The sequence below is a fragment of the Bos indicus x Bos taurus genome, chromosome 9 (assembly GCF_003369695.1).
Source record: "Bos indicus x Bos taurus breed Angus x Brahman F1 hybrid chromosome 9, Bos_hybrid_MaternalHap_v2.0, whole genome shotgun sequence".
NCBI lineage: Eukaryota > Metazoa > Chordata > Mammalia > Artiodactyla > Bovidae > Bos > Bos indicus x Bos taurus.
In genome coordinates this window covers 40,544,398-40,565,242 of record NC_040084.1, presented here as the reverse complement: position 1 = coordinate 40,565,242, position 20,845 = coordinate 40,544,398, and the positions used below count along the sequence as shown (strand labels likewise).

At 39.9% G+C, this 20,845-nt stretch overlaps 1 protein-coding gene across 1 annotated transcript in view; it reads left to right on the top strand.

Annotated features, from left to right (window-relative positions):
• FIG4 (FIG4 phosphoinositide 5-phosphatase) overlaps window positions 1-20,845 on the top strand; it is a 171,050-nt gene that overhangs the window by 91,864 nt on the left and 58,341 nt on the right. Inside the window, exons 16-18 of the mRNA XM_027551237.1 lie at window positions 7,721-7,859; window positions 18,103-18,161; window positions 19,412-19,559. Of these exons, the coding sequence (XP_027407038.1) occupies window positions 7,721-7,859; window positions 18,103-18,161; window positions 19,412-19,559 (346 nt within the window). The remainder of the gene's footprint in view (window positions 1-7,720; window positions 7,860-18,102; window positions 18,162-19,411; window positions 19,560-20,845) is intronic.

The window sequence follows — 20,845 nt, the reverse complement described above, 5'->3', positions numbered from 1 at the left end:
GTTAGGAAAGTCAAATTTAGAAATTCAGGTCAGTGGCGTAAGTTTAAATTCTAGATTTCTAAAGCAAAAATATTGAAGTATTCCCATCATCCTTTATTACACTTACTGCTGTAGTTCCCAATAAAGATATTATGTATTGATGTATTCCAAGTGGCTACAACATTATTGCAAATGATTATTATAAATAGCTAAAAACACTAAAAATAACACGTGGTTTCACTTGTTTTTGTAAATTAGAATGGTTTTAAGGTAGTCTCTCTAAAGGCAGTCTCACTGGCTATGCTTCATTATTGTACTGGTTTTCTAGGACTTCTGTAACAAAGCACTACAAGCTTGGTGGCTTAAAACAACAGAAATGTGCTGTTTCACAGCTTTGGAGGCTTTAAGTTGGGAATCAAATGTCAGCAGGGCTGTGTTCCCTCTGAAGGCTCCAGGGGAGGTTCCTTACTTGCTTCTTATCTTCTGATGGTTTGCTGCTGATCCTTGGCTTGCAATTAAAACTGTGGTGCTTTCATTTCTGTCTCTGGTGTCACACGACATTCTCCTCTCTGTTGTGTCTCCGTGGTGTTCTCCTCCCTGTGTGCGTGTGTCTCTTCTTATGAAGACACCAGTCATACTGCATTCAGGGCCTGCCCCATTCCAGTGTGGCTGTATCTTAACAGGATTACATCTGCAAAGACTTGATTTGCAAATAGGGTCATATTCACAGGTCCTGGGGCTTAAGACTTTTAATATCCCTTTTGTGGGGAACACAGTTCAGCTTGAATAGCTATGTAAGTCATGTGCCAACAAGTACATATACCTCTGGATATGTGTTGAACAAGGTTTAAAACTTCCTGTTCAGGGTTGTTCCTGAATTGGGAGTCATTATGATCCAACCAGTCCATCCTAAAGGAGATCAGTCCTGGGTATTCATTGGAAGGACTGATGCTAAAGCTGAAACTCCAATACTTTGGCCACCTCATGCGAAGAGTTGACTCATTGGAAAAGACTCTGATGCTGGGAGGGATTGGGGGCAGGAGGAGAAGGGGATGACAGAGGATGAGATGGCTGTATGGGCATTACCGACTCGATGGACTTGAGTTTGAGTGAACTCCGGGAGTTGGTGATGGACAGGGACGCTTGGTATGCTGCGATTCGTGGGGTCGCAAAGAGTCGGACACAACTGAGTGACTGAACTGAACTGATTGACACTTAAGGACCAAGTCATGTGTTTTTCAGTAAGATTAGAGCACAGAGAGTGAATGTGTAGCTGTGCATGATTAAAAATGAAAGGAGAACAATTAAAAGACAGAAGGTGGTCATAAATAAGTAACGTGCACATGATGGAAAGGTAAAGCAAAATTATGCACAACTGAAAGAGGAACTATTATGAAAGGAGTTATTTTATGAATAATATGGCTAAAACAGACTTCTGTATTTTGAGAAGCATGGTGCCATTGGGGTGTACAACTTATTTTAAAATTACAATGGATATTATATAATGGTAATATATTAATAGAACCCTTTTCTTTAAGCACTCAAGATAACTTTGTGAATCAGTCTCTCCGTGTCATGTCTGAGGTAGACAGGAAGGTTCTTGAAATTAGGTTGTTAAGAATTTTATCCTTGGTTCATATAGACAGATGGAGACTATGTGGGTAACCCACCTGACTCCCTTTCAGGTTCATTTTAAAAACTGTTTTGAGTTTTCACATACTATTACCATGTTCTGGGGTTTCTTTTCTTTCTGAGAAATGTCCTTTGGTTTCTCTCATAACTGGCTACAGAAGCAGTTGTAGGATGTCAATAAGAGAAGAACAAGTACCTAGGTATTCTCTTTGGATGTTAGGAAGAAGTTTATAATTGTAATTCCTTGTCAAGTTCTAATTTTCTTTTATATTTATATGTAGGTAAACCTGAATATTTTTTTCTGAAGCTTATTGAATTGAAATCCTATTTTAAGGAAAAAAATATAAGATACCTGCACAGTTAATAATAGAACAGCTGTATATACATACATATACACACGTATATATACATATATATGTGTGTGTGTGTGTGTGTGTGTGTGTGTGTGTGTGTGTGGTTTAGTTGCTCAGTCATGTCCAGCTCTGTGACCCCGTGGACTGTAGCCCGCCAGGCTCCTCTGTCCATGAGATTTCCCAGGCAAGAGTACTGGAGTGGGTTGCCATTTCCTTCTCCCGGGGGTCTTCCGGACCCAGGGACTGAACCCCTGTCCTTACATGCTCACTGCCGTATGCGGTCAGTTTCCCCTCTCTGTGGCCTCATTTCCATGAGCATGGAGGCACACCTTGTGTTTTCCATCTAATCTTTCCTTCTGTTCTTAACCACACCCACTGCTAACAAAAGCTCTGCTCTCCTGAAGCAAAACCTCTTGGAAGCGTTATCTGCACACCTGTTCCCTCTCTCATATCCTGTTCTCTCCACCTGCTTCACTGAGCCTTTGCCCTGTCATGCCCCCAAACCCGTGCTTATCACAATCACCCCAATCTCCCACTGCCAAACCAAGGGCTCCTTTTCTGTGTTCATCTTGCTCAGCTGTTTGGCAGCTTGTATCACAATGGAGCACTCTTTCTTGAAACTCACCTCTGTGCTGTCTCTCTCAGTCCCGCTGGTGACTTCTACCCTATTTCTAAACTCTCCTCTTCTCTTTCTACACTTTTACCTTAGGGGCATCTCACCCAGCTTTTAAATACCATACGTTTGACACTCAAATATATATCTCTTCCCTGACTCCAGACTTAACTAAATGCCTACCTTGTAGGCATTTCCTTCTGAATATTGTGTTAGTTTTCTACAGGTGCCATAACCAATTATCACAGACTCAGTGGCTTAAAACAACACCCGTTTATTATGTCCCAGTGTTTGTGGTTCAGAAGTCTGGGAATAGCATTACTCACCTGTGTTCTCTGCTTAGGCTCTCACCTGGCTGCAGTTCAAATGAGAGCAATGAAGTCAGAATGTGGGCTCTGATCTGGAGGCCTCTGGGCTCATTCAGGTTGCTGGCAGAACTCGAGGTGGTTCTCGGACTGCTGTCCCCGTGTGCTGTTGGCTGGGGCTCATTCTCGGGTTTGAGAGGCTGCTTACCTTCCTTGGCTTGTGGTCCACTCCATCTTCAAAGCCAGCAATGGTGCATCAACCCTTGTGCCTAAAATCTGTCTGCTTTCCTCTTCTTAAAGGATTCTTATGATTCCAGTGGCCGATCCAGGTAAGACACAATTTTCCTACGTTGATGTCATTGATTAGTCATTTCAGTTACATCTACAAAGTCACTTTTGCCATCTAAGATGAAATGTTCATGAGAAACTATGGAGGGAAGGTCATGAGGCCAAGTTTCTCCCTACCACGGATATCTGAGAAGAATCTCAAACTAATCATTTCCAGCAGGAAATGACTTGCTGCTGCTGCTGCTGCTGCTGCTGCTGCTAAGTCGCTTCAATCGTGTCCGACTCTGTGCGACCCCATAGACGGCAGCCCACCAGGCTCCCCCATCCCTGGGATTCTCCAGGCAAGAATACTGGAGTGGGTTGCCATTTCCTTCTCCAGTGCATGAAAGTGAAAAGTCAAAGTGAAATTGCTCAGTCGTGTCCGACTCTTAGCGACCCCACGGACTGCAGCCTACCAGGCTCCTGCATCCATAGGATTTTCCAGGCAAGAGTACTGACTCTGCCCCAAACTTGTTTCTCTACTTTTTTTCTTTTTTCACCTCTGCTTCCATTGTTCCGTTCAGAATCCTAGGAATCATCCTTAATTTCTTTATTCTCCTTATCTTCCCTGGTCTCACCTCTCAGCAAACCTGGTTGGCTCCACCTCCAGAGCATATCCCCAATCCTTCTGCTGTGTTTCCTCCCCACTGTTGCCGGGCTGGTTCAGACAGCTGGTGGCTCTGAACAGCTGCCGTGGCTCCTGATTCCTCCCTCGGCCTCCCCTCTTCTGTTCTTGCTCTTCACAGCAGCCACAGTGATCCTTTCGAGAGTTAGATCATATCACTCCCCACTCTGAAATCCCTTCCAGGGCTTCTCATCGAATTTAAGATCGGACTCTTTGCCATGACCTTCGAGGCCGCGTGTGGTCTGCCTCACTGTCCCCAGTCCTGCTCTTTCTTTGCCCCCTGCCCTCCAGCCCCCTGCTCCCCCCTCCACCTTCGTGCTGTTCCGGACACTGTGTAGCCTCCACCTGCTTCCCTGATCACCGACCTGTGTCCCTCTTCTCTCTCATTACTCTCATGTCACTCTTATTTTTTCAAAGAACTAACATCCTCTGAAAGTACCCTGTACCTTATTTACTTGAGAATTATTTTTGCTTCCCACTGTGGAATGTAAGCCCCATGAAAGCCAGAATCAGTTATGTATAGACCATATACCTAGTGTGGGACAGACATAGTAGGCTCTTGGATGAATGAATGGTGGGTTTTTTTTTTTTTTTTGTAGTTATGAAGGTAATATATGCTAATTATAAAAAGTATAAAATAACTCACAAATAAATCATATAATCCTCACCTTTCAGAGGTAGCAACTTGTTCATATTTAGCAGAACATGATCCTTCTAGTTACTGTACAGGTAATGTATATCTGCTTTTTCCCTTTTAGATAATGTTGAGTAATCTTTATGACCCTAAATACTCTTTTACAACTTAATTTTTGGTAGCCTTGTGGCAGTCTGTCCTTTAGAAGCACCACAGTGAGGTTACCTGTTTTTATTGTGCATTTATGTTTCTTTTAAACGAACATCTTTTTTGAATGTTTTTTATATTATGAAAATTTCAGCACCATATTTATTAGGTCAGAGTATACATATTTTCAGGATCTTTAAAGACATATATGTATATGTATAGCCAGATAGCCTTAACGAAAGGGTGTAGCAATCAGTTCTCTCTCAGCAGAGTATAGGAGTGCCCATTTTGGAAAGTATTTGCCAGCTTAATAAGTAGAAAATGGTTTGCATTGTTCTCAGTTTGCATCATTTACTGAATACTAGTAAAGTTGAGTTTTTGAATGTTTACCATCTATTTGTTTCTTTTAAAAATTGCATGTTTTTCTATTAGGGTGTTGATCTTTGTCCTTCTGACATTTAGTTGGTATTTATTTCAACATACAGTAGGAGGCAGTGGTCCAAGTTCACTGTCTGCTCCTCACCCTGGTTAAATAGTACTGTTTATCGAATAGCATCCCATTCCATTACTGATTTCAGAGGCCACTTTATCATGGACTTAATTTAATATTTGGTCAACAAATACTCTAGTTTCCAAATAATCATTTTTGGCTAATTAAAAAGAACTGTTGACTACAACTCCCAGGATGCTTTGGGCGCCTAGACTACACTTCCCGAGATGCTCCGCAGCAGGACCGGGCCTGCGTGCGGGGCCAGGGAGGGCGGGGCCGCCGCGCCAGATTAAAAAAAAATAAAAATAAATAAATAAATAAAATAAAAAGAACTGTTATCTTCAAGCCTGACCTATTGAAATACAGTGTGTTAGTGATTAACTATCTGGATGGAGTTTGAAAGGTGCATATTCCTTTTTCCTTTAAAGCACAATTGAATATAAAAGTAGGTAGTTATTTTGCCCTCTTGTTATCTGCAACTGCAGAGAACCTACCTATTTTAAGCTTTTGTCTCGGTCCAAAGTACTACTGTCTTCCAGAGGGCGAAAACTTCATCTGCAGTCAAAAGTAGCCAGGAAAAGTTCCTGAGGCTCATTAGGACTAGCCTTAGATTCCAAGCTTAGTTCAGTTCAGTTCAGTTGCTCAGTCGTGTCCGACTCTTTGCGACCCCATGAATCGCAGCAAACCAGGCCTCCCTGTCCATCACCAACTCCCGGAGTTCACTGAGACTCACGTCCATCGAGTCAGTGATGCCATCCAGCCATCTCATCCTCTGTCGTCCCCTTCTCCTCCTGCCCCCAATCCCTCCCAGCATCAGAATCTTTTCCAATGAGTCAACTCTTCGCGTGAGGTGGCCAAAGTACTGGAGTTTCAGCTTTAGCATCATTCCTTCCAAAGAAATCCAAGCTTAGTAAGTGACCATAAATACCATAGATACATTGTAAGTTAATGTAACAGCAGTACATTCAAGAAGTCTCCATTATGATCCTTTGAAGGCATATCTATTATTTGGTTAGGTTTCTCAATCTTGCATTTTATCATACTTGCTAAAAATTAAAGGAACTACTAATTAGTCTTAATTAGGGATAAAAGAAACTCCTTGAAAATGTGGCTGAAAAATGGAAAGCTTCTTTAGATAGAATTAAGATATTTTGAGGTACTGCATAGTGTGAGTTATTAAGTGCCATTAAGGCTACCCAAGAATCATAAAGAATATAATTACTATAAAAGCAGTATGTTTACTTTCATATTGTGTTAAGAGGGTGCAAATTGGGGTGGTAATGCCTTCATCATTTAATACTTGATGTTTTCTCTCAACAAATGGAAAAAAGGCTCCAAGTATACTCATCATATAAACACATCCCTTTCATATATTACTTGTAGCATAAAAGGTGAGCGTTGTTTTAATGGAATGCTGCCTGTCAAAATATATAACTGGAACCCATGTTTAATGTACCAGATTTCATTTATTGCTTCTGCCAAAATGACCAAATAGCCCAATGAGAACAGTGTTGCTAATTTCAGATTTTTCTGTGTTCACTATAGCTGTTGGAAGGAAATTGATTTTATGATGATGATATCCTGTTTCAAAAGCAGTCATTTCTGTTGGCTTTTTGGTTCTGTGCTCAATTTCAGAAAGAGATTATTATTTATATTGTGGATGTCTGTCCCTAACTTGAATATACAAGGGCTCCGAGACCAGAATGGAAAGAATGAAGGATGCTTGGGAGGGGGCTGTGCAGGACAGGAAGGATGGCTCATGAGACCACTTCAGTGCTTATCGTTTTTACCAAAAATACAATTGAGAAAAAGAAGAGGAGAGACAGCGTGTGTGTGTGTGTGTGTGGTCAGTTTTACTAGTTTGTTTTTTATTTTATTTTATTTTTTTTGGGGGGGGGGGAGTTTTATTTTTTTTTAATTTTATTTTATTTTTAAACTTTACATAATTGTATTAGTTATACTAGTTTGTAGTCTGTTTTGAAAAAGTACTTTTGGAGAGGTTGAATGGTTAGAGTGACGCTGTTTTCCGTGTGCACACTCTGCCTTCTTTATCAAACACAGCTGTAGGGGAAACCAAATGTTGTAAAGGTTGTCTCTGCTAAAGAAATGGAGTATCTTTTCATGGATTAAAAGCAGAAACTTGGAAACTGACTTGTTCAAGGATGTGCCACAGAATATGGGTAGGAATTGGGCCGCTTTATTTGTCTGACTTCTCTTCTGTCTTTGCCATAAAGTGAAGATGTTCTTTGTTTCAGGTAAACTCACAAATGGTGAGAATGTTTTTATTCTAAAAATGCAATCACTAAGGTAACTAGGGCAGTTCTTAAAGACTTTTTAAGAATCTCTCAAAATTCAAGAAGCAGTTTACATTCACTATCCTCTATGTTATGAGACGTATAGAGTAAAAAGGAAACATTTTGAAATAAGATTTTAATTTTCAAAATCTTGGTGGGTGTTTTAGATGTTGTGGATGACTTTTACAGTATAAATGCTTTTATTTTCAGAGGTGTGTTCTATGACATTCCAGATGTACCCTTAATCCTCCTAAAAAAGCATTCCCCTGGGTTGTTTATATGAGTAATAGAGTTCCTGAATTATGTATTTTTGCTTTTTAGATGCTGACAGACAAGATTCCATTAATCTCTTCCTGGGAGTTTTCCATCCCACTGAAGGGAAACCTCATCTCTGGGAACTCCCGACAGATTTTTATTTGCATCACAAAAATACCATGAGACTTTTACCAACAAGAAGAAGGTATTTTTCTTCCTGGTCTACTGTGTTAAACTCAGCTTTGATATTATTTTGAATATGAGAGAACTTTCTTTTTGAGAAATGATAATATAGGCTAAAGTAGTCAGCCTTGCTACATGTTTGCTAGGAGGAATTTAGTATTGTTGATGTCCTGATAGTTCAGTTCAGTCGCTCAGTCGTGTCAGACTCTTTGCGACCCCGTGAACCGCAGCACGCCAGGCCTCCCTGTCCATCACCAACTCCGGGAGCATACCCAAACTCATGTCCATTGAGTCAGTGATGCCATCCAACCATCTCATCCTCCGTTGTCCCCTTTTCCTCCTGCCCTCAATCTTTCCCTGCATCAGGGTCTCTTCAAATGAGTCAGCTCTTCACATCAGGTGGCTAAAGTATTGGAGTTTCAGCCTTAACATTGGGAAATTGTCATTAACAAATACAGTTGTTTTGCATTTTCATAAGATACAAAGTTTCAGAGCTTCATCATTGAACTGTTAAGTTGAAGCTCCACTGGAGCAAACCAGTAACATAACTTTTGAGTGCTTCCTACAAATGTGGTGTGATAAAGAACTCTTAACATGTAAGGAATCGTCTTTGGTTTTTAAGTGTGGTGTCTAGGCAGCCTCACTTTGGAATTCCAATGTTCTTTCCTCCAGGAAGCACAGGGAACTCTTGGTGACACTGGGGAGGACAGGAAGCTAGAGCCATGGTGCTCGTGGCAGGCGCCACTCCCACCAGCCCTGTTGCTCAATCTGGGCTTTCTTGAGTCATTTGCTGTATGGGCTATTATGATGACAGTTAAATTGGTAGCAGTTGTCCCCAAATACGGAGAAGCCAATGGCACCCCACTCCAGTACTCTTGCATGGAAAATCCCGTGGATGGAGGAGCCTGGTGGGCTGCAGTCCATGGGGTCATGAAGAGTCAGACATGACTGAGCGACTTCACTTTTACTTTTCACTGTCATGCATTGGAGGAGGAAATGGCAACCCACTCCAGTGTTCTTGCCTGGAGAATCCCAGGGACAGGGGAGCCTGGTAGGCTGCCATCTATGGGGTCGCACAGAGTCGGACACGACTGAAGTGACTTAGCAGCAGCAGCAGTCCCCAAATGAATGAACTATCTCCTGAGGATAGGACAAGACTCTCTGTGTAGCATAGGCTGCAGGGTCAGGGGACTTGAGTTGGCGTCTCTGTAGCCGTGTGACCTTGGACTAGTTATTTAACTTCTCTAAGTCTCATTTCCTTCCTCTGCACAATGTAAATGACAGGACACACATTACAGAGTCATTGTAAGGGTTTAATGAGAGGACTCTTTAGCACTGTTAATTGAAGAGTCATGTTCTAATAATGGGCAACATTTTTCACATATGAGACTTGAGCCTGGTCCCTTCTGCTCAGAGCCCTGTGATGTCAGGTCTGCTCCTAAGGCTCTCCTCTCACAGCATCCATGTGATCTAGCCCTCATTTTGTGCAACAGTGCCTCGCAAACACTACAGGGTTCATTGCTGGTCTGTGCTAACTGTGTGGACAGACCACAAGCAACTGGTGAATTAGCAAGTGCTAATGTTATAGATGTTGCCAAATTCTCTATTACTTCAGGAACATTTCGAATATTAAGAAAATGTCAGAGTTTATATGTTTCTCAGCTTTGTTCTTTTAAGTGTATTTTCTTGGAATAAACAGCTTAATGCTTGACCTTACTTTCCCTATAAATGAAGCAGTGCTGATTTTTCCACTATATTAATAAATGATTGCCATGAATTTTTGCTGACAAAAAAATCTGGAGCTAATTATGTTTATTTGATGAGAGATAAACATAAATGCCTATATTTAGCTTTGTTGATGCAATTGACTATGGGTAAATATGGTTGATTTTCTGAAACTTTATATTACCTTAAAGTATTGAAGCTATTAAGATACAACTTGGAGAACAAGCAAAACTCAATTTTCTGTTGCTGAAATTAGCTAGTAAATTACAAGCATAAGTTAAACCTAGAGTTACATAACTGAGGCAGGCAGTGTTGGTGCTTATTTGTGGAAATAAAAGGAAGCTGATGTTACATTCCCATTTTTAAAATTAAAAAAAGGAAACTGAGTTGCAGAGAAAATGTGTCTTGACTGAGGTTATGTAGCTGATTAGACAGCACAGTAAGTGAATACACTAAACACCTCCCACTGAGAATAAACTTTTATCAAAGTAGGTACTGTGGCTCTCACAGTTGACTTGGTCTCCTTGTTTTGTTTTTCTCTAGAATGTGAAAATTCCAAAAATTGATTTTTGGCATCAACAACTGATACTAATAAAGACTGTAGGATAAATTTCAGTACTTTATTTTGGCCTTTCTAGTCACCCACCGATACTAGTTATTTTGATGAGGGTTAAATCCATATGCTGATTCTCAGAAGAAATAGCCAGAGGCAATAACCAGACTGGAGCATGGATGCTAGGGTAGAGCTGAGTTGGATTTTCTGCAGGTGTGTGACCTTAGACCTGTTTCTAAACCTCTGGAAATCTTGTTTTCCCAACTATAGAAAGGAAATGACTACACACACCTCACAGGTCACTTTAAGGATTAAATAAAATATGAATGGGAAGTACTTCCTACTGGGTCTGACACATGATCCACGCAGTCTGGGAGCAGCCAAGCTCTGGAGGGACTGCCTGCAGTTAATACCTGTGTGACCCGAAGCAAGACATATAACCGGTCCAATTCTCAGTTTCCACATCAGTAAAATAGAGATAGTGATAGTGTCTGACCTGTAGGTTTTTCTGAGAATCAGATGAGATCATATAAATCCTTAGTACATAGTAGTCCAACAGATACTAGTATTGTTATTGTTCTTTAAAACGACTGCATTCCTTAGTTGTGAGTGAAGTGAACCCGCTCAGTTGTGTCCGACTCTCTGCGACCCCGTGGACTGTAGCCCGCCAGGCTCCTCTATCCATGGGATTCTACAGGCAAGAATACTGGAATGGGTTGCCATTTCCTTCTCCAGGGGATCTTCCCAACCCAGGGATCAAACCCGAGTCTCCCACATGGCAGGCCGATGCTTTATCCGAATGACCATTAAGTCTGGAAACTTAGATAATATTATTTTATCACTTATTTTTTGTTGTTCATTCCCTAAATCATGTGCGGCTCTTTGTGATCCCATGGACTGCAGCACACCAGGCTTCTTGCCCTTCACTATCTCCCAGTTTACTCAAATTCATGTCCATTGAGTCAGTGATGCCATTCAACCATCTCATCCTCTGTTGTTCCTTCTCTTTCTGCCCTCAATCTTTCCTAGAATCAGGGTCTTTTCCAATGAGTCAGCTCTCTGCATCAGGTGGCCAAGGTATTAGAGCTTCAGTATCAGTCCTTCCAATGAATATTCAGGGTTGAATGCCTTTAGGATTGGCTGGTTTAATCTCTTTGCTGTCCAAGGGACTCTCAAGAACCTTCTCCAGCACCACAGTTCAAAAGCATCAGTTCTTCAGTGCTCAGCCTTCTTTATGGTCCAGTTCTCACATCTGTACATGACTACTGGAAAAAAAGAAAAACAAAGCTTTGACAATACAGACTTTAGTCGACAAAGTGATGTCTCTGCTTTTTAATGTGCTCACTGGGTTTGTCATAGCGTTCTTCCAAGGAGCAAGCATCTTTTAATTTCACAGCTACAGTCACTGTTTGCAGTGATTTTGGAGCTCAGGAAAATAAACTCTGCCACTGTTTCCATTTTCTCCCCATCTATTTGCCATGAAGTGATGGGATGGGACCAGATGCCATGATCTTAGTTTTTTGAATGTTGAGTTTTAAGCTAGCTTTTTCACTCTCCTCTTTCTCCTTCATCAAGAGGCTCTTTGGTTCCTCTTCACTTTCTGCCATTAGGGTGGTATCATCTGCATATCTGAGGTTGTTGATACTTCTCCCAGAAATCTTGATTGCAGCTTGTGATTCATCCAGTCCAGCATTTCACATAGTGTACTCTGTATACAAGTTAAATGAGCAGTGTGACAATATACAGCCTTGATGAACTCCTTTCCCAATTTTGAACCAGTTCATTGTTCCATATCCCATTCTAACTGTTGCCTCTTGACCTGCACACAGGTTTCTCAGGAGGTAGGTAAGGTGGTTTGGTTTTCCCACCTCTTTAAGAATTTTCCACAGTTTGTTGTCATCCACACAGTCAAAGCATAAGTAGATGTTTTTCTGGAATTCTCTTGCTTTTTCTATGATCCCACAGATGTTTGCAATTTGATCTCTGTTTCCTCAGCCTTTTCTAAATCCAGCTTGTACGTCTGGAAGCTCTTGGTTCATGTACTATTGAAGCCTAGCTTGAAGGATTTTGAACATTACCTTGTTAGCATGTGAAATGAGTGCAGTTATACAGTAATTTGAACATTCTCTGGCATTACCCTTCTTTGAGATTAGAAATGAAAACTTACCTTTTCCAGTCCTGTGGCCATTGCTTAGTTTTCCATATTTGCTGGCATGTTGAGCATAGCACTTAACAGCATCATCTTTTAGGATTTGATATAACTCAGCTGGAATTCCATCACCTCTGCTAGCTTTGTCCATAGTAATGCTTCCTAAGGCCCACTTGACTTCACATGCTGTGATGTCTGGCTCTAGGTGAGTGACCATACCATCGTGCTTATTCGGATGATTAAGATCTATTTTATAACATACTATTAGTGAACATTTTATTATGTATTTGTCTGTTTCCAAACTTTGTGACCATCTGTATTTTACACTTTTTACCAATGACTTATTCTGAAATAGTATTTTTATAAAATGATAAGGGAAGGGGGGATAAACTAGCTTTGCCTGGAATTCATCCAAACCAGTTCTCTTGAGATAACTACTTTTGTGACTCAAAATCCCATGTTTATGAATCTGTTCAAAACTGATTGAAGCTTTGTTCTGAATAGTACTGGGCTGGATTGCCATTTCCTTCTCCAGAGGATCCTCCCAACCCAGGGATCGAACCTGGGTCTCCTGCATTGTAGTCAGATGCTTTACCATCTGGGCCACCAGGGAAGTCTGAAATAGGTTAATATGTCATATATCATCTCAGATGCCATTTTTGAATCAGTGTTGATAAAGTCACCAGGGAATTTTTAGGCATTATACATAGTCTCTTTGACTCGGAGTTGGGAGGTTTCCTGGCACTATTTTCTGTCTGATATATGCGTTCCCACTTTGTCTTCCCAGGTGGGGCTCAGCTGTACTGTGCTTGGCTGGCGTTGGTTTGTCAACCAGCACCTGTCAGATTGAGAGGTAGTCGTTTTTGGACAGTTTACTCACATTATTCTTTCTCATATCATGCCGAGATCCGTTTGTCTGTAACTTTACCTACTAATCTTAGTTTAATCCCCTGAGACCTTAAGAACACAGTTTTCTCATTCACTTGATGGTCTTTTAAATATTTGAAGACAGGTTCACACATTCTCAAAGTTGTTCTTCTCCAGGTTAAATAGCTCCACTTTCTTAACTGTTTCTCCTGTACTGTGGTTTTAAGTCTGTTTAGCGTTCGGAAGGCTTTCTTCTGTATTCCAGTTTATGTCGGTGCTCTTTTTAAACTAGAATTCAAACCTGGGTCCAACAGTAGTCCGACTCTGGTTTAATTTGTGCCAAGTGTTGTGGGACCATTGGTGCCATCGTTCCCCTTGTCCTGGGTAATCTGTTTTTTTATCATGAAGTACAAAGTTCCATTGACTGTTTGCAGCAATGCTATCGTAATGTTAATTCTCTGGGCTTCTATCCACTGGAATTCCCGTCTTTTTAACATGCCCTATTGCCATGCCTTATCTCTGCCATCTTTTCTTGCCTGTATATGCTTTGCCTGCTTCCAGAAAAAATACGTAAACACATATCCTATTTATTAGCTATTTCCTCTAGCTTTGTAGCTTCTTCAGAATTAATCAGTTGGCTATCTTGATCCTAATGTAAGTCCTTGATGAAATAGGGTGAGTCCTTAAACAGAATAGGATAGCAGAGCCCTGTGGGCTACCACCCAACAACTCCCTCTACCTTGACACTGTTACGTGATTTTTGATTGGAATCATTTCAACAGCTGTAACTAACCATGCTGTCAACACTTGACTGTCCTATCATCCTGCCCACGTCTCTGTCTTGTTCACATATATCAGTTGCTTTGCTCAGATCCATATATGTTATTTCAGAGAGCTCCCAAGTTTACTAGTGGAGTTAAAGAGCCTTTTAAAATCTTCCTAACCTTTCTATGTGAGCCAAAGGAATTGAACACTCTTAATACTGGAGAGTGAAAAAGAGAAAAGAAGCTGACTTTCTAGGTGTTTATGCAGAGGCGGAAGTGGCGCCCACCTGCCATTGCCTGTCCTCTGATACCTGGTCCGGAAGCAGATTCTGTCCCGATGCAGGTGCTCTTCCCCTGGGTGAATGTGCTGGTGGGAGAGGTGATGCCTCCCAGTCCTGGGCTCAATCCTCTCAGATGCTCTCCTCCATCCATCTCAGCCCAGCTTCCCCAGAGCAGGTATTTCTTTGGGCTTCTTTCCTTCTGAGACCCACTTAGAAGAGTTGGACTTAAAAAAAAAAAAAATTTACTTTTAATTGAAGGATAACTTCTTTACAATATTGTGCTGATTTCTGCCATAGATCAACATGAATCAGCCATAGGTACACATATATCTCCTCCCTCTTGAACCCCCCTCGAACCTCCCACCCCTTCCCACCCCTCTAGGTTGCCACAGAGTCCTGGTTTGAGTTCCCTGGATCATATAGCAAATTCCTATTGGTCTTCTGTTTTACAAATGGCAGTAGTGTATATGTTTCCATGCTACTGTCTCCATTCATCCCACCCTCTCCCTCCCCACAGCCCGTGTCCACAAAGCTTTTCTTCTCTGTCTGCATCTCCATGGCTGCTCTGCAAGTAGGTTCATCAGTACTATCTTTCTAGATTCCACACATAGGTGTTAATATACAATATTTGTTTTTCTAACTTACTTCAGTCTGTATAATATGCTCTATTCATCCACTTCATTAGAACTGACCGAAGTGCATTCCTTTTTATGGCTAACATTCCGCTATATCTGTGTACCACAAATTCCTTATCCATTCATCTGTTGATGGACATCTAGGTTGCTTCTGTGTCCTAGCTATTATAAATTGTGCTGCAGTGAACATTGGGGTACATGTGTCTTTTTTAATTTTGGGTTCCTCAGGGTATATGCCTAGTAGTGGGGATCATATAGTATGCTGGGTCATATAGTAGTTTTATTTCTCATTTTTAAAGGAATCTTTGTACTGTCTTCCATAGTGGTTGTATCAGTCTGCATTCCCACCAACAGTACAAGAGGGTTCCCTTTTCTCCACACCCTCTCCAGTATTTATTGTTTGTGGATTTTTGATGATGGCCATTCTGACTGGTGTGAGGTGATATCTCATTGCAGTTTGATTTGCATTTCTCTAATAATAAGCAATGTTGAGCATCTTTTCATGTGTTTATTAGTCATCTAAGAGACACGGGTTCAATCCCTGGGTCAGGAAGATTCCCTGGAGAAGGGCGTGGCAACCCACTCCAGTATTCTTGCCTAGAGAATCACATGCACAGGTGAGCCTGGCAGCCTACAGTCCATAGGGTCACAAAGAGCTGGACACAACTGAAGTGACTTAGCACATTAGTCATCTGTGTATCTTCTTTGGAGAAATGTCTGTTTAAGTCTTTTGCCCACTTTTTAAAAAAAATTTTTATTTTTTAATTGAAGGAAATTGCTTTACAGAATTTTGCTGTTTTCTGCCAAATATCAACATGAATCAACCATAGGTATACCTATGTCCCCTCCCTCTTGAACCTCCCTCCCATTCTCTCCCCATTCCACCCCTCTAGGCTGATACTGAGCCCCTATTTGAGTTACTTGAGTCATACAACAAAACTGACTATCTATTTTACATATGGTAATGTAAGTTTCCATGTTACTCCTCCGTACATCTCACCCCCTTCTTCCTCCCCTCCAAGCCATGTCCTTAAGTTTGTTTTCTATGTCTGTTTCTCCATTGCTGACCTGAAAATAAACTCATCAGTACCATCTTTCTAGATTCCATGTATATGCATTAGTATACAATATTTATCTTTCTCTTTCTGACTTACTTCACTCTGTATCATAGACTCTAGGTTCATCCACCTGATTGGAACTGACTCAAATGCATTCCTTTTTATAGCTGAGTAATCCGTTGTATATACGTACCACAGCTCCTTTATCCATTCATCTGTCAATGGACATGTAGGTTGCTTCCATGTTCTAGCTATCGTGAGTGTGCTGCAGTGAACATTGGGGTATTTGTGTCTTTTTCAATTTTGATTTCCTCAAGGTATATGCCCAGTAGTGGGATTGCTGGGTCATATGGTGGTTTTATTCCTAGTTTTTTAAGGAATCTCCATACCGTCTTCCATAGCTGCTCACTTTTTGATTGGGCTGTTTTTCTGGTATTGAGTTTTATGAGCTGTTTGTGTATTTTGGAAATTAATCATTTGTCGGTTGTTTCAGTTGCTATTATTTTCTTACATTCTGAAGGTTGTCTTTTCACCTTGTTTATAGTTTCCTTTGCTGTTCAAAAGCTTTTAAATTTAATTAGGTCCCACCTGTTTATTTTTATTTCCATTACTCTGGGCAGTGGGTCATAGAGGAGCTTGCTGTTATTTATGTTATACAGTGTTCTGCCTATGTTCTCCTCTAAGAGCTTTATAATTTCTGGTCTTACATTTAGGTCTTTAATCCATTTTGAGTTTATCTTTGTGTATGGTATTAGGAAGTGTTCTAATTTCATTCTCTTAACATAGCTGTCCAGTTCTCCTAGCACCACTTATTGAAGAGACTGTCTCTTCCCCATTGTTTGCCTCTATTGTCCAAGAGAAGGTGCCCATAGGTGTGTGGGTTTATTTCTGGGCTTTCTATCTTGTTCCATTGGTCTGTATTTCCATTTTTGTGCCAGTACAATACTGTCTTGATGACTCTAGCTTTGTTGAAAAGTATTGTTAAGCTTTATTTTGCATAAGGATACAGTTTAGTAATATTTTTTAAAAATTTATGGCCTGATCTCTTAATTTTCTCTTAATTCTTTTTCTTCACATGGTGCATTCTGAGTTAAAACATGTTCTTTATAATGTCTTCTTCTTTTTCCTAAGTAACCGTTTTTTAGTTATTTATTTATATATGCGTTGATACCTTCTCTGCTTTCCTCCTCTGCCAATTCTGTCTGCCATCATTAGAATTTATGCCTGTGCTTGCTCGTGGGTGAGTTCTTTCTCTCTCTAACACACATACACCCTTTTAAATGAGTTAGCCCATGTCTTTTTCATTCCTTTGATCTGATAATCTGATTTTTTTGGAAAAGGAAATGAGAATAGCCTGGTGTGGCTTGTTTTTATGAATAGATGTGGTTTCATAGAAGTCACCGGTCATCTTCTTAGGTTACTCCCATCTCTAGTAAATACTTGATTTGTTATCTTGCCTGCGTTGACATCACACTCATTGCTGTGTAGTTTTTGGAGTCTTTCACCCTCTGGCTTTTGAACATCAAGACTGCATTTGCCCATTTCCAATGTCAGTTCTGCTCTTTAAAAAGAGTATTGAGCGCAGCTCTATCAGGACACCTGAACGCTCCCAGAGATTCTGTGCTGTCTCCTTCCGCCTCTTGGGCTGTGCACAGTTCCCTCTTATCTTGTGTATTTCTCTTTCCAGCATGAAACTTGTGCTGGTGAAGATCGGAACAATACTGTAGCTCTACTTTCTCTTTATTTTCAACACGGCATTTCTAAAGTGTAGAACGGTGTTTGACACACAGTAAGTCAATAAATAAATTGCTTAATAAATGGTGAAAGACTGAATGAATTCTTTGTAAGCAGCAGACTTATCCCTTTTCTGTTGTTTTTTTTTTTTTTCCCCCATGCTTTAAAGCCTTGCTATTTAAAAAGTAGTCTGAGGGCCAGCCCCTTTGATATCACCAGGGGCTTGTCTTAAATGCAGAATCTCAGACCCCACCTACTGAATCAGAATCTGCCTGTTAACAGGATTTTCAAGTGATTCATGTGTATGCTGCCTTTGAGAAGCACTGCTCTAAAGCATGACTTCAGTCTCAAGCAAAATTTTAGGAGCCTTTCCTGTTACCCTAGTACTAACCACCCCCTACCATAGTTCGTTTGTCTAGATAACACATTTTATCTAGTGAATTGTAGAAAACCAGCATTTACATTTGGCGCATTTTAATCCTTTTTTTTTTTTTAATAGTTACACTTACTGGTGGACACCAGAGGTAATAAAACATTTACCACTGCCTTATGATGAAGGTAGGTACGCTGTTTCTCTAGTTTTTATGCCAACCTATTTGGAAATTATTATTAAATGATCTTGAAGCATTCGTTTCATATAACGTTTTATTAGGAGGAAATGAATGACTATTCAGGGTTATGTTGCTGTTATAATAGATAGGAGATTATGACATCTTAGCTTTTTTTAAAGGGTAGAGATTGTATTATACTTCTTTTGTCTAAATAGGCCAATACCTTGTATTGTGTCTTACCAGTTATCAGGTATGTCACTCAGATGTTTAGTGGATATATTATTTCATCACTTAAAATTAGTACTTAATATATTCCTACATATTTGGGGGGAATAGGGGAGGAAGTGAGGACCCATTCACAAGGAGAAATAAAAACTTTCCCTATATCTAAGCAGTGAAAAAGGTACAGATGTATGTATAAAACTGTATTTTAGTCACTGAAAATTACATATTAATTTGTCAGAAAGGCAGGAAAGTTTTTACATTCAAAGAATACCTTCAGATGTATTTTGACATATTAGAACAATGTTTCCAAGTTTAAATAATTGATCAGTTTGAAATAGAGTTTATTCTTGATTCTATTATTGATTCTTCCGACCATGGACAAGCCAGTTTTCTCAATTGTGAAAGGATGCGACGATCTATTGCCAATCTGAAACACTCCAGTTGAAGATTCCATCTAGTCACGTTTGACCATCCCGTTTTTGGATGGTATGGTGCAGGCCATAAAGTAAGAAGATTGCAAATAAGTTCTTCACAAATTATTAATTATCTTTTAAAAAGCATTTGTTAATCTTGAAATTCTGGACAAAATCATAAATCATACAGCTGCTAAGAAGATTCAGTTGTTCTAGGAAAAAAGATAGGAATTTAACAACCTAATGTTGCCCATAATAAAGAGGATTTGAAATATAATGGAAAATTTAATAAAATAGCTGCATAATTTTTCTCTCTAAGGCAGAGGGTGTTTATTTAAGAGAAAAAAGGAATTTAAAGAATTGAGTGATTTGATTTCTTAAATAATTCCCCACTCCCACCCTAGCTTCCAGAGGCCTCTGCCTCCTTGGCGATTGTCTTGCTCAGCTTTGCCGTGTATGTTCTGTGCACATGTCTGGTTTCAGCTCCAAGTGTGTTAGTGCCAGAGGCACGATCTGAGCCTCGTTCAGTGTACTCTCTGTGAACACAGTTGCCATGACAGAAATGTTTAGGAGATGTAATCTGAAGACTTTTAAGAGTAACAGGCAGTATCTCTCTTAGTTATCTGTGCTGCAAACTTAAAGAAGTTAGTAGTGAAGAAATTTCACAAATATGAAGAGGAGATTGACATCCACAATGAGTTCTTTCGACCATACGAGCTGAGTAGCTTTGATGACACCTTTTGCTTGGCTATGACGAGTTCAGCACGGTATGTTGTGAATTCTCTGAAACTGGAAGCATTGGGGAACTGTGGTTTTCCTAGTTTGTTTAGCTCCTGCAGGTGGTTGTCCAACCTCTGAAATTCCTTCTGCAGTTGGGAGCCCATTACTCAGGAGGCAGTCCTTCTATTGTTGGACGGCTCTCCATCCTGGTCTGTCACCTTTGAACATACTTCATTTTTCTGTCTCTTTTGGACTTTAATGGGGCCTTTTAGGAAAATGATGGGTCTAGATTAAGAAATGAGGCTCAGAAAATCAGTTTTTGACCATTATGTTTTATACTAAAGTTTGCATTCTTGTATTTACCTTTTGTGTTTCACATTTTCTTCAAATGTGATATATGTGTGCCTAAACTTAATATAGTGCATGGTGAAACATATTTCATGGTTTGTTTCCTAGAAATCACTCTACATTTTTCTTTGGTTTCAGATAGAAAGTTTGGAATTTTTACTTGCTTGATTTTCAGTTATACTTGTTAAAGTTTAGCAGTTTTAACTGTGAGGTTATTGTCATTTTCCTTTGGGTTATACATAAATTTTAGTGAGTAGCAAATTCTCAAATATGTCATCCATAAATCATGAAGATCAACTGAGTAGTTCAAAAAGAAAGAAAAAGTAAACCACTTACATTTGAAAGGAGCATTTTCAAACTGTTAAGTAGGCATTTTGAGTCAGATTCAATATTACTTTCTTTTCCTTCAAAAAATGTAATATTGAGTCACATGCTTGGAGCAGTATCCTTGCCAGAAGTTATGAGTCTTGTCTGCATAAATCATGTAACGATTGCTTATTTGGCATCTATTAAGGAGTTTTATCTGGCATCAGCAGTAATAGTAAGGTAGCCCCTGTATCATGAGGAAGTAGCTTCAGCTTATCACAGTAAGTGGTAAATTAACAGTTTCTATTTAAAGTGTTCCAGTGTTATAATGAATTAACTCCAGACTAATGAGATAGATGTTGATACTTCAATTCATATCACTGTGTTTTTGATAATTGTGCCTGCCTCCTTAGGTGGTATAGTGTAATAAAAACATTGTCCATAAAACCGAGCAGCTTACTGTCTTGCCATCAGTTTTATGAGTTTAATTTTACTTGAAAATGAATCATGATATACAACCAGAGATGAATCTTAATAGTAATTCAGATATCAGTTCTGCTCCAGAAAACAAAATCTTGAATTCAAAATTGTTGGGCCTCTTAATCAGAGAAAATTCACAGTGAAGACTGCTAACATTGAAGTTACCGAGTGCCATTAATTCATGGGGTCTTATGGCCCA